This window comes from Eretmochelys imbricata, chromosome 3, assembly GCF_965152235.1.
Source record: "Eretmochelys imbricata isolate rEreImb1 chromosome 3, rEreImb1.hap1, whole genome shotgun sequence".
Taxonomy (NCBI): Eukaryota; Metazoa; Chordata; order Testudines; family Cheloniidae; genus Eretmochelys; species Eretmochelys imbricata.
In genome coordinates this window covers 90,512,704-90,526,617 of record NC_135574.1, presented here as the reverse complement: position 1 = coordinate 90,526,617, position 13,914 = coordinate 90,512,704, and the positions used below count along the sequence as shown (strand labels likewise).

The following is a 13,914-nucleotide window of genomic DNA, read 5'->3' as shown; positions in this document are numbered from 1 at the left end:
AGGAACTGCAGTTTCAATAGCAAGCATTCCCCAAACAACACACCCACGCAGATATACAACACACACTCTGTTATGGTCAGATGCAAGTTTCTTCCCTGAAGAACAAAATAATTTTTAAAAGGCTGCGAAAGAGCAAGTGTTTGCTTTATCTATGATTCAAAATGTGAATTTTCTTTGACTGCATGGAAATTTTGAATATTTTTTCTAAAGGTGAAGCAAAAGCTATGTGAAAAGGCCCCAGATCCATTCTTTTTCACCTGCCCTTATTCTAGGGGATCTTTAATAGCTGTTTGAATGTTTTAAAAATAAAAATGCCAAAGAAAGCTCATTCTTTTGTTTTGAACAAAGAAGCTTAGTTCTTTAGGGGACTCCAAAGGGGATTATATTTGATCTCCAAGTTGCTTTCATTAAAGTAGAAATGCCATAAATTATTTGGATTGTTGTTTGTGTCTCTAATCAGTCAACTGAATGATGTTATTGCTTTGGGGCAGTGAAATTGCCTTGGTTTTATTATTTCTAAATACATAAATATATACATACATATCTAATTTATCATAAGAGTATGCATTTTAGAAGATTATTTTTCTGGAATTATAGTTTTTGTGGGTTGCAATGTAGTTGTAGGGGCACATAACATTTTCATGCTCTTATCTCGAGAGCCCATAGCCTTGGCATACAGTCCAGGTTCAAAGTTATTGAGCAGTATTGAGCCAAATTCTTCCTCAACTCTAAAACTAGGAATGAATTCAGTCCATTATATATTGAAGGAAGCAGGGTTTTTCTCAGACTGTACCCAGACAGCTGTATTCCTTAACAAGAAGTATCAAAACAGACCTTATGTACAGACTTATGTATTTATTTTGGCAATAAAATTAGTTCTTTTCTAGCCTATCAGAATTATCCTTTTTAATACAATTTCATTTTCTCTTTTTGTAATAAAGATCATGGTTTCTTCCGTAAGCATGAAATGCACCCATGTGCAGACAGACAGCACAAGTCCTACCACACCACTGTAAAGATACAACAAATGACATAGGATTCAGGGGCTGGTGGAAGGCCTAAACTACTCTCAACCCAATTTTTTATTTCAATTTGATAGTTTCTCTTTAACCTTAAAAAATGATTTTTAGGAACTTTCAAAACCACAGAAGTACCATTCACAAAGAAAGAGAGAGCCTTGAAACAGAAATATAAACCATTGCTAGATTCTGCAACAAGTATTCATTTGTGAAAGTACCAGGAGATGGAGGAGAGTAAAACAAGAAACATTATGTACCATATTGATCTAGTTTGATGAGAAAGTTTTATATAACATTGAAAATTTACTTGGAGTATCTTGCAATGTTGTTATATCTCAGGACAACTTTTTTGTTTACAGAACTTAACCAGGAGATTGTAAAAATAATAAATAACAAGATACTCTAGAGAGAGACAAGGTGGGTGAGGTAATATCTTTTATTGGATCAAAGTCTTTTGGTGGAAGGGACAAGCTTTTGAACTTCACACAGTTCTTCCTCAGGGACCTCAGAGCTCTGTGAAGCTTGAAAGCATGTCCCTTCCACGACTAAAAGTCAGTCCAATAAAAGATATTATCTCACCCATCTTGTCTCACTCTGGAGTATTTTGTTATTTATTATTTTTACTATCTCCTGGTTAAGCTCTATAAAAACATTACTATATGCCTCAATTAAAAATGGAGATAAATAAAAATAAGCTTCACAGGTCAGAACAGACCCAGAAGCAAGAGGAGGAAATATATTAAGCCTTAAAAGTAAATACGTTTTTAGTAATTTCCTTCTCAGATGAAACTGTAACATCATCGTCCAATACCTACCAGAGTGGTTCTTGGGTGTCAATCTGGAGTGCAGAGTGTTTTGGTCTTACTATTGTACTTTATGTTGCCCTGAATGACTTTGTTTACTTGAATAAAATACCATTGGTTAAACATAAGAACATAATGTAAGAACATAAGAGCTGCTATACTGGGTCAGGCCACGGTTCATCTTGCTCCCAATAATTGCCCTCCATCTTTCAGCAACATTTATCTTTTTTTCAGCTCCTTTAAGGCTGTGGTGTTCCCCCTTTTCAGCCTGAGGCTGAAACATGTTTGAAAAAGATCAAAGGTTTCCAATCAATACTTTCAAGGTGATTCTTTGCCCTGCTAGGCTCCCTTTACACCACTCAGATGGTACAAAGGGAGTGGTGACCCACAAGTCCCATGCAGCGATGAGCTGCCAAAAGCTGAAGAACCGGTTCCTTCAGTCGCTCTGGGTCTTCAGCGGCACTTCGGTGGCAGGTCCTTCAGTCGCTCCGGGTCTTCGGCGGCACCAAAGGACCTGCCACCGAAGTGCCACCGAAGACCCGGAGCGCCGCCGGGTGAGTAAAAATTAAAAAGGAATTCTCAGGGGAGCCTCCCCAGCCGAGAGCTCACGCGGGCAGGACAGGATGGTGCCATGGGCCGAATGTGGCCTGCGGGCCGGAGTTTGCCCACCCCTTTAACAACCGGTTCTAAACCGGCTTCAAAATGTAACAACTGGTTTGCACGAACCAGTGCAAACCAGCTCCAGCTCACCACTGGTCCCATGCTGGAGGACTATATATACCTGGTGAAAGTTACAGCACCCCAGGCTAGGATTACCACATGTCCAGGTTCTTCCAGGAGCATCCATTTGTTGAGGTAGCTGTGCTGGGAAATCTATACAGGTGTCAGTACACACTGCCCAGCTGTTTAGTTCTATGGTCTCAGGATCCTCAGAACTGGCAACCCTACCCCAGACAGCTCTAAACTGCACCAGGGCCAGGCAGAGGATCAGGACATCACTACTGGTTGTTGATTCTCATAGTAGATACATAGATTCCAAGGCCAGAAAGTATCATTGTGATCATCTAGTGTGTCCTCCTGTACTACATAGGCAATAGAATTTCCCCAAAATAATTCCTAGAGTGTTTCTATCAGAAAAACATCCAATCTTCATTTAAAATTGTCAGTGATGGAGAAGCCACCACCACCCTTGGTAAATTGTTCCCATGTTTAATTACCCACACTGTAAAAAATGTGTGCCTTATTTCTAGCCTGAATTTGTCTAGCTTCAACTTCCAGACATTCAATCATGTTATACCTTTCTCTGCTAGATTGTAGAGCCCATTATCAAACATTTGTTCCCCATGCAGGTGTAAGCAGAGTCAGGATGAGCTCTACCCTGACATCTGGTGGTGTGTTGTGGAGGGTTGTGGAAAAGAACTTCAGGGGCTGATCTCATTTGCATAGGCACACCCATCCCACCTAGATGGTCACTTTGGCTGCTGTGGGATCCCCAGTTTCTCTGTTATTGGAGCAGGAAGAATAAAGTGTCATTATCCTGATTATGTGAATGAAGGACGGTGGAACTGTACTTGGTTTTTTGTTATGATGGAGGGACTCACCATCAACTAAGTAGCACTTGCTAGGCAAGGGACATGGGTTCCAAAACTCAGTGAACATCACTGGGGATAGGCATTTGTACCTTGTGGTATGGGTCCCTTCTGAGGGCCCTAAATACCAACTGCACCTTTTTCCTCTCTCCACTGTATAATAATAGAGCTAATTTTGATTCCATTAGGAGCCCGGTTACAGATTGCAGAGCTGACTTTACTTTGGGCCAATGGTGCACCAGCACTGGGGCTCCCCTACTATGAGCTGAAATCACTGAGTACTGTGTTAAGTAGTAGGGAGCCTGAAGATATATTGATGAGCGGCTCACAGGATGGCTACCAGGGAGGAGCAGCTCCTAGGATGGCTACTGGAGAGGAGCATCTGGTGGAGAGGAGTGGCTGGCAGTGAAGGCTGCAGCAGAAGCCCACGGAGAGGCGGGGCAGTCGGCCATTGGAACATGTAAGGTGCCCCTTTATTCTCCACCCCATTTCCACGGGGGGTGTTAAAACTCTGCAGATGAACTTTTGAACTCTGGACTCACCAAGGACAGAGACAGAGACTTTTGGGTTACTGGACTTTGCGGTTGTTGGACTTTTGGGACTTTGGGGGACTTTTGGGTTGCTGGACTCAAGAACCAAAGGGAAAGGACATGGCCCAATTTGCTTGGGGTGGGTTTTTGCTCATGGTTTGTGTTATGAATCCTGTTGGTGGTGTTTCCCCAACATAATGCCACATTGTTTCTCTCTGTTATTAAAAGGCATTTGCTACACTCAGACTCTGTGTTTGTGAGAGGGGAAGTATCACCTCTTAGAGGGGCCCGGGGGGGAGGCTGCTATATACTTGTCCCAGGTAACTAGGTGAGGGCTCGAGCCAGTTTTGCATTGTGTTATTGGACCGGAACCCCTAGATACTGAACCCGGCCCTTGTTGCTGCCAACTCTGATAGGCAGAAGGGTTACACTGGTATTTATAGACTGTAATAAAGTCACCTCTTAACCGTCTCTTTTCCTTCTCTTAACCTTAAATAGATTAAGCTCCTTGAGTCTGTCGCTATAAGCCATGTTTTCCAATCTTTTAATCATTCCCGTGGCTCTCCTACGAACCCTCTCCTATTTTTCAACATCCTTCTTGAATGGTGGGCATCAGAAAGTTCCTCCTCCTCTCCTGTGCTTCCCTGGATGGCTGTAGGAGAGGGGAGCCATTCTTTACTAGGTGGTCCTCTAGGATCAGGCAGAGCCTGCTGAGTTCCAATCCTGGATCCCACAGCCCAGGAGAAAAGGAAGCACTGGAACAGCTAGAGCTACTCTCCTCCCTCCACTGCAATGCACCACATGGTCAGCAGGGGAGCTGCTAAGCAGTTGTAGCAGGAAAGGAACAGCAGCTGCTCAGAGCTCTCTCAGCTCACATGAAAACCACTCTTCAGGCTGCAGGGCAAGCATGGAAGATAGTGGAGGATGGAATACCCCCCTTACAACCTCCTCATAACAATGGGCCCAGTTCAAACACTTCAATTTAAAATTTGCAGGACATGAGTCAGGAACACATTTTCAGTTCAGGATCAAACACAATTTTCACCCTTAACACTATTGTCTTAAGAGCCACTCTCTCTGATACCACTGCTTTAACCATAACAGGGAGCTTGTTCAAAATATGGTAGATCATTTTCACCATTAATGGCAGCTCAGAATTTATGTTCAAAATAATTCCAGTAAACCTCTTTAATGGCGAGCATCCTCCAATTTTTAATTGTATACTTTGGTTTTCTGTTATTGCCCACCTTACACTAAGAAAGGCATTCTTAGTGATCGCTGAAATAGATTTTTAAAGCCATCCACTCCTGTTTTCAATACATCTCTTTCCTCTATAACCATTTGGAGATTTTCTTCCACGGTGTCCACATTGCCTTCTAATCTGGGAATTTACTGGGGGAATGTTTCAGCTTCGCCTTTCAACCTTTCCTCCATATGCTTTCACAACTTGTAAAGCAATTTTAAGAGAAACCTGGGAAGACAATTCCAGATTCAGCAGGTATCTGAATTACTCTCTCTCTCTTTCTCTCTGGGAGAGAGAGACTTCACAGCTGCTAAGGGTGCCCTTCCCCTGCTGGCAGTTTCCTCCCCAACCAGGCCAATTCCAGACTGAAAATAAGTTTTTGGCAAACTCAGCTGGTGCCAGCCTGTTATTTCGTTTGTTTTAGGAGACATCTCTAAGCAGGAAAGAGAAGTCCAGCCCAAGTAAGTTCAAATAAATAACATTTCACAAATGTCCCAAACAAATGGTAGATAAAAGTCACAGATAAAATACAATGGGCATCACTTTTCCAACAAAGGAAAATTTATTGATGCAGAGCAATTAGTACTGGCTTCTGGTTTTGATATTTGTTTTCCCTTCTATATTTGCATTTAACCTTTCATAGCACATGAAAGCACAAATGCTTTGTTAGGTGTCATGCAGAGATATTTGCATGAGTGCCACGACATTATACAGGCCTGAGCCCTTAGATTTTTCCTGTTTCAACAGTGACTAAAACTCAGGTAAAATTTCCATTGATACTTACTGCAGGAAGGAGCTCCAGGTTATTCTAACCTAGGGGTTCTCAAACTGGGGGTCGGGATCCCTTGGGGGTCACAAGGTTATTACATGGGGGTTGCAAGCTGTCAGCCTCCACACCAAACCCCGCTTTGCATCCAGCATTTATAATGGGGTTAAATATATAAAAAGTGTTTTTAATTAATAAGGGGGGTTACACTCAGAGGCTTGCTATGTGAAAGGGGTCACCAGTACAAAAGTTTGAGAACTGCTGTTCTAACCTAAGAAAAAGTTATTTTTGACCTCCACAGAGATAACAACCCTTAATTTTTTTTTGTATGGACTGTGTTTTAAAATAATCTCTCAGAAGTGCTAGAGCTTGGGATATTATCATTTTATTTAGGTATAAATTAAAATAAATAAAATATCAATTTGGTCCTCGATAAATGCACTAATGGGCAAGATTCACATACAAAACCCACATGTGAGCAGAAGAACTACATGGGCTGGAAGAACCAATCTAGTACCTCATGGTCATGGGCAAGGCAGAGTCCACTTGGAAGATCCTTTTGTGGTCACTATTCCTGTCCCTAGGCTGGAATAGGGGCGCATGTGGCTTATGTATCTGACCCACTGGTCACTTGGGCTGGTCAGAAGACAACAATACAACTTTTTGAAAAACATCAAGATTTCAAAATCTGTTCACGTTACAGATTACAATGAAAAAGAGACCTTCTGAAATTTTCCATGAAAAAAAAAAAAGAGATGCCCCTCACACCAAAATAGCAAATAGCATAGTGGTTACGTCACTCAGCAGGGATGTGGGAAACTTAGGTTCAAAACTTGCTCAGAGTTTATGTTCAAAGTAATTCCAGTAAACCCCACCTTCCAGGTGAGTGCCCTGACTACCAGGCTATTGGCTGGCCTGAAGGCTTGCCCTCAATCTCTCCTGCTGGAGCTGCCCCATTTTATATAAATAATTAAATATTCATTGGGTTAGAAAGAGAGACTGAATCTATATCGTGGTGGTACAGCACCTAGCCTGGAATATGGAAGACCCAGGTTCAAATCCCTGTTCCAAATTAGGTGAGTACCCTAGCTATTAGATTATTGGCTATTCTGGGGTGGGTGTGTTTCTCTCTCCTTCACACATATGCTAGCCTGGAGAAACTTTTATTTTTGGGGGGGCGAAAAAAGTTTTCCCCTGGTCTCACACACACCCCTCCACTGGTTTCCTCCCCTCACAAATTCCCATCTGCAGTGGCTTATGCAGAGTTACCAAAGAGCCCATCTCTATCAAGAAGGGGTGCAGAGTTCTGTGTGCCCACTGCCCATACAGCAGAATCATCATGGTTTAGCTGGATTGAAGCATCTGGAGAATGTTGCATTGAGTCTCCCAGTCTGTGCAGATAAGATTCTATTTGTTTCAACTATTCTTCAATCTTCTACATGCTTGAATAACTAAGTACAACTATTTTCTCCTTAAGAAATACTTTTAAGATCCTCCTAGAATTATCAGAGTTCATTAATGAAAAGTAACCGCAGGGTTCCCTGAGGAATCAGACAAATACCTTCAGAATTGATGATAACAATCATTGCTTCCAAATTTTTAAAAGCTTGGAAGAGTAAAGGCATTCTGTCTCCAAAAGCGGTATATTCAGAAGTGGGGACTGGGCTTTTTCTTAGCTGTTTACCCATGCTGCATTTGTGTGAAACTAATGTGGGTGTAATGTGAGATGTGAACATCCATACACACCTTCCCTCGGGTGTCAGCAGTGCTGCAGTTGCCCAGTAGGGCAAGTAAAACTGTGCATATGCAAAAGTGATAGCTTCACATGGCCTGCTAGAAAGGAGATGGTATGCTACTGAATTATTTATCTCCCATTCTTATGGGGAAATTTAACCACAGCCATTGTTTTTGATTAATTAAATATCACATATGTTAGTATCCAAAGTGGAAGAAACAAATAATTTGCAAAGAAAGAACACAAAAAATTAAACAAATTGATTTAATGTTTCATTGGATTCATTCTTCTTTTGGTGCATCATCTAACGCATTCTTCTTGTGGTCATAATATCTTAGCATGCACAATTCTGAACCACATGCACAGGCAGATCTGCCCATTAGAGTCTCACCAACAGTTCACTTCTGATGCCAGGGCACAAATCTTGACAATGCAAACTGGCTTAAGTAACCAGAAATCAGGCAACACCGGAACCAGACTCATTTAAAATTACCTGAGGCATTAGACTTTGTTTGTTTGGGATATTATATGTACACATGCACACACAGTAAACCCACACACAAATAATGACTAGCCAGATCACCTCAGCTATGACAATTTTACAGCTCTGTTTCTATATCCTCCCACTTCAAGCTCATAGCTCCACTCAGCTAAACTGCCGTAACTCCTTAGGGATTTCTCCATTAAAAATCAAAACTGCAGACCGTATAACATGGAGTCTACTGTTATTTCTTGTTGATTGCACACTGTGAATATAAGATTAACTAGCAAAATGTAAGCATTTGGAGGCTTATTCTATGGAGTTCTCCCCCTGATGGAGTCAGTAGGTATGTAAAAATTAGCTTCTTCTAGCTCCGAAAAGAGGGAGGGGGTGGAAAAAGGGAGTCCACAGTTAGACAGTACACGGTGCAAAGTCCCCTTCCACCAGTCAGCAGAGGGGTCCTGTGTTGAGAGCGAACAGGGAGGAGCAGTGGGGTTCTGAACCCTGTCCTTTCAGACCTAAGCCCTGGCAGATAAGGTCACTTCCACCAGCTCCTCTCTCTTCTTAACACTTTCGTGCCTCTTTGGGGCACCCTTTCCTCGATCCCTCCCTCCCTAATGTTGCTGCAGGGCGGCTTCGGCTGGCGGTGAGCCCCAGACGTAGCATCTGCCCTCCTAAGCCCGGGTCAGCAGCAGCGGCACCATCCCCCGCCCGCACCAGGAGGGGGCTTCCAGGACAGGACGGGCCGTCCTGCTGTTTAAAAAGCCCTAGGGCGCACACCCACCCGGCTTCCTCCCTCTGCAAGGGGCAAAGCTTGCTGGGGAGCAAATGGTACCCGCTGCTCTGAGGGCTGGTGGGGGCCAGTGAGCTGGGCACCCCTGCCCCTCTCCTCGTCCCCACAAGCGGCTCCTCGCCGGGGATCCCAGCCCGCCGCTGCCCTGCCCCGAGCGGCGCTGCCTGCAGCGCGGAGCTCCCCGCGCGCCGCCCGGGGCCGGCCCCTCTCCTCACCTGTTCAGCACTTTGCGGAGCCGCTGGCGCACGCCCGGGGAGGAGGAGGCGGAGATGCTGCTCCTGCCGCTGCCGCCGGCGCCGCCCTCCGCCGGCAGGTTCTCGATGGTCGCGACAACATGGTTGGGCTGCGGCGGCTGCTCGGGGGAGATCATCGCGGCGGGGCTGGGCATCAGAAGGCAGCAGCCGGGCGCATGCTGCGCCGCGCGGCCGGCCGGGCGACCCTTGCGCGCGGGCGGCGGCTCGCTCGCTTCTTCCCCGCGCAGCGCCAGCTCCAGAGCCGCGGCCACTGTGCCCCGCTCCTGCTTACTGCGCGGCCATGGAGCGAGGGGGCGGGCTGCTGCTGCCGCCCCCACCGCGCCTCGCCTCCTTCCCGGCAGCAAGGGCTGGTCACAGCCCCCGAAGTGGCCGCAGTTTGGAGCCGCCTCCCGCTCCCCCCCACCCCGCCCTTTCCCTTCCCAGTGAGTGTCTGGTTCTCTCTGGATCAGAGGAAGCCGCTGCTGAGCTGGACTGAGCCGCTTTGTGTCCCCCTCGCGCTGCTCCTCTGGCTCCCTCACACCCACACACAGACCCACAGACAGCGTGCGGCGCCCAGGTGCAGCGCGCGGCTCCGCGCCGGGCTCAGTCCCTCGGCCGTGTGTGCGGTGTCTGCCTCCCTGCGCGCGGGGGGCTGGCTGGAAGCGAGTCAGAGACAGGGAATGAACACAAGAGTGCAGCAGTGGGAGCCGAGACGGAGCCAGTGGGCAACAGCCCTCCCCTCCCCGCCCCGGCTATTCACACCCACCAGGGGGAGCACATGCAGCACCGAGAGCCCCCCAGCCGCCTGCCCCCCTCCCGGAGTGGGTCTGCCTGCCGGGAGTTGTAGTTTCCACCCTCAGGGGTCTCCCCCACCCCCACGCCGCCTTCAGTACCAGCCACCCGCGGACAGCGGCAGGCGGCTGCCAAAAGTCCTAGGAAGTTTAAAGCCGCTGAGGTGGGACGCGGGGAGTCAGCACAAACTAAGGCAGGCCGGAGACCCGCAATCCCAGCTGTCAACAAACGTCAGGCTGTCCTTCCGCCTCAGAACAAAAACAAGACGAACAGTTTTTTTACCAAAAAAGCAGCCACCCCCAAAGCAGCCAAGCACCCAAAGGCCAGGGCGCCCCCCAAAACAACCAACTGCCTGATGGACAGGGCACCCCCCAAAAAGCAGCCAACCACTCAGTAACCAGGGCACCCTGTGACATACTGGGATACAATCCAGACCAGTGGGGGTCTGTGTCACCCTTGCCTCGCAACCCCGGGGTGCCTTGCATTGTCTTACTGTTGTAGCTCCCAACCTGGACCTCTCACATACAGCCCATGCAGGTCACTCCCAGATACGTTTGTGTAACTGCAGCCCATGAATCACACCCTGGCTCTCACCAGCCTTGTTATATTGTAGGGTGCTGGTAACACACTCCCAGTCCCAGATTTCCCCCCATAAATGTATGTCTTGTACTGCCCAGCCCTCTGCTGGACAGTCCAAATATATTAAGTCGGTGTGCTTTTAAGGGAATAATATACACACAATTGCCACCCTAAATGGAGTTACCCAGAGACTTCAAATTGAACACACTGGATTAGATGAAAAAACAAAGCAAGCTGATTAACTACAAAGAGATAGGTTTTAAGTGAGTATAGGTAATGAAGCATAAAAGTAAGAAATGGTTACAAGAAAATAAAGATAAAAATGCTTTCTAATGCCTAGCTTAACAAATTATATTAGATTCAAATAAAGTTTCTGACCAATGCTTTCATTGCACTTAGGCTCCCCTGTATCTCTTTCTTATAATTCTTATAATCAAACTCTTCAGGTCAGGACCAACCCCCCTCGCTCCCAGAGTCCAATGACTCTTTTTCATTGTTTTCTCCAGCTGCAGAGAATGAGATGGGTAGGGAAAGAGAGGGGAGGACTTGGGGTGTTTGCCTCCCTTTTTATAATTTCAGTCCCTCTTTGAAAAGCGTTTCCAACTGAGAGCCAAGAGGCAGAGCGGTTGGTGGAGGAAGGACTCCTTATGCTATTTCTTTGCTAAGATGCAGATCTATCTATGTCCCCGTCCCCGATTCTTGCCAAAGAATGGCCACTAGATAGGTGATAGCCCATCAGCTTTGTTGACACCTGGTTGGGGGGTCAGCTTGCCTTTTGAGAAACTGGTTTAGCCACTCCCCAGACTTATCTGGGAAACACACTATAGTCATGATTTCATCTTATGTTCATAACTTTACATATAATTTTGCTACATGCCTTTTACCAAGATATTACTGATCAGCAAGTTATGTGTTTTCAAATGATGCCTCACAAGGCATGCCCTGTACAAAAATTATTACAATAGTGTGCAATGTGTGAATACAGGCCCCAAATCTGCCCACTGCCCAGTGGCAAAGGTGCCCGCCCCAAAAAACCATGCACTACTGGTGGCCAGGGCACCCCCTCCAAAACAGCCAACTGCCTGGTGGCCAGGATGCTCCCCAAAACAGGCAATTGCCCAGTGTCCATGATACCAACCAGAAAAACAGCCAACCACTGGTGGCTAGAGCACATCCCCCAAAACAGCCAAATGCCCGATGACTAGGGCATTCATTTGTGATATGGGAGAGTGCGTTGGTCTCTCTCTTCATTCCACCCTTGACCTGAGAAACCTTCCAGATGGAAATTTTGTCAGAACAGATGTGTTTCTGCTAAAAGTTTTGGTTTAAAAAAATAAATCAGAATGTTCTGATAGTAACGCCAATCAGTTTTGTCAAAAATTTCCCAGTCGCTCTAACAAAAAATACCAACACCAGACCTGACACAAAGGACAACTCTAGACAAGGACTGATGAAAGGGGGCTCTTGGGAACGGTAGGAAATTTCAGACACTGGATCAAATGTGAGATGGAGTGAACAAAAAAAAGGCTTCACCCACAAAATAATTCATTTTTGGTAATTTTGCTGCCATCAGCATCTGCATAATAAATGCTAATAACAATGATACTTTACCTCAGTAGAGAACTTTTTCAGAGGAAGAGCTCAATGTGCTTTAGAAAGAGCACTACACTAATATGCACAATATCCCAGAGAGTGTCATCCCTATTTTATGGGTAGGCAGATTGAGTCATAAAGAGGGCAAGACCCTCATTTTCAAAAGGGCTGTCTCATTTTAGGTGCCCACAATTAGACACCCTGATTTTCCAAGGTGCTGAGCAAAGTTTGAGAAACTCAGAACTAAAGAGAACTTTTAAAAATGTGTCACTAAATAGCTTTCCCAAGGAGAGAGTGTGACAGTCAGGAACAGCACACAGGAGTCCTGACTACCAGACCCCTTCCCTAAATTTGAGGGGTAAAATCTTGGCCCCACTGAAGTTAATAGGAACTTTGTCATTGCAGTGGGGCCAGGATTTTACCCTAGATGACATTATGTTAACACCTGGGGATTTAATCTATGTTAACTCATTTCACTTACGCTCCCCTGTATCTCTTTCTTATAATTTGACATGTAGTGGATGTGGGCCAAAATAAGCTGTGAACATTTCAAGATACACATTAAGTAAAACACTCATTGGGTAGTGTACATAAGAAGTTCCATATAGTTGTATAAATAGAAGAATTTACATAACAAAGGAAGAAAAACATACAAGAAAACTGTCAAAAGAAACAGACGTTAGCCACAAAACGTTATCTTATGTATGATTCTTCCTGCACCAAGCTGTGGAACTCTCCCAAGTAGTTCAGAGGCAGTCACTGTCAGGAGGCTGGAGCCCTGGCAACAAAGAGGAGCTGTCAAGGGCTTGCAGGAAGCCAGAGAAATGGGCAATAGCACAGAGTCCAGGGGGCAGTTTGCACAAAAGCTATTTGCCTCTTGACATTTGCTAACAGCTGCACCTTTAAGAAGTGAATCTCCTAACCCCATGGAAGAATTCAAAGGAAACTGCACACTGAGGCCAAAAAACTCCATTCCCTATATGGAAATGGTCCCCATAAAGGAGAACGGAGATATTCAGCAGAATGAAACATCCTTGATATTATTGCCCCTTCTCCCAATATCAGTATCCCATTCTGACATTAGCATTGCCCTTCTGCCAAGCAGTTACTGATGTCTGGGGCCTTAGAGATAGATTTTCCAGTGGAGGAGAAATCAGTGATGCTGAGGCTGACAATATTCTAAGTGTAAATTGATTTTTTTACATAATATACACAAGTCCTAGAATAGAAGGGGGCAAAAAGCATGCAGGCCAATCCCTTCTATCAGGAATCTCATCCCAACACCAATGTTCAAATCCCAGATAGCAACTCTGCCTCAAGAATTAACTGTAATCAGAGACGAATGCAGAGAGCAAACTCTCCTCCAGCTCTCACATAGCTCCCTCTAAGTACTACTAACAGTACCACCACTACAGCATGTCTTCCCAAGACTGAACATTTGCTTGCAGAGTAAGAGAAAGAACACGGAAGACTCTGTGTAACCGTGCCACCCGGTGACATGTGCCATAGCAATATTTTATAATTGTGTTTGTTAGCTGTTGCTTTAAATGTGGGGAATACACTAAACTAATTATAACAAGTTTCTCATTCTTCCCTATGAGGGAAATATTTATACAACAATCACATACCATTGTGTCACAGAGACCGAGTGGCTGAGTCATCTTATGAAGAAATGGGTTATCCAGTCTAGACAGGGTAAAAGAAAATATAATTGATTAGATTCTTTCTCACCTTAGGGAAAAACAAACACATAATAAA

General features: G+C 45.3%; 1 protein-coding gene across 1 annotated transcript in view; it reads right to left on the bottom strand.

Moving 5' to 3' along the window:
• Positions 1 to 9,347, bottom strand: part of SLC35F1 (solute carrier family 35 member F1) — a 387,317-nt gene extending 377,970 nt beyond the window's left edge. Inside the window, exon 1 of the mRNA XM_077811721.1 lies at positions 9,175 to 9,347. Coding sequence (XP_077667847.1) covers positions 9,175 to 9,347 — 173 coding nt within the window. The remainder of the gene's footprint in view (positions 1 to 9,174) is intronic.
• Positions 9,348 to 13,914: the final 4,567 nt, after the last annotated feature.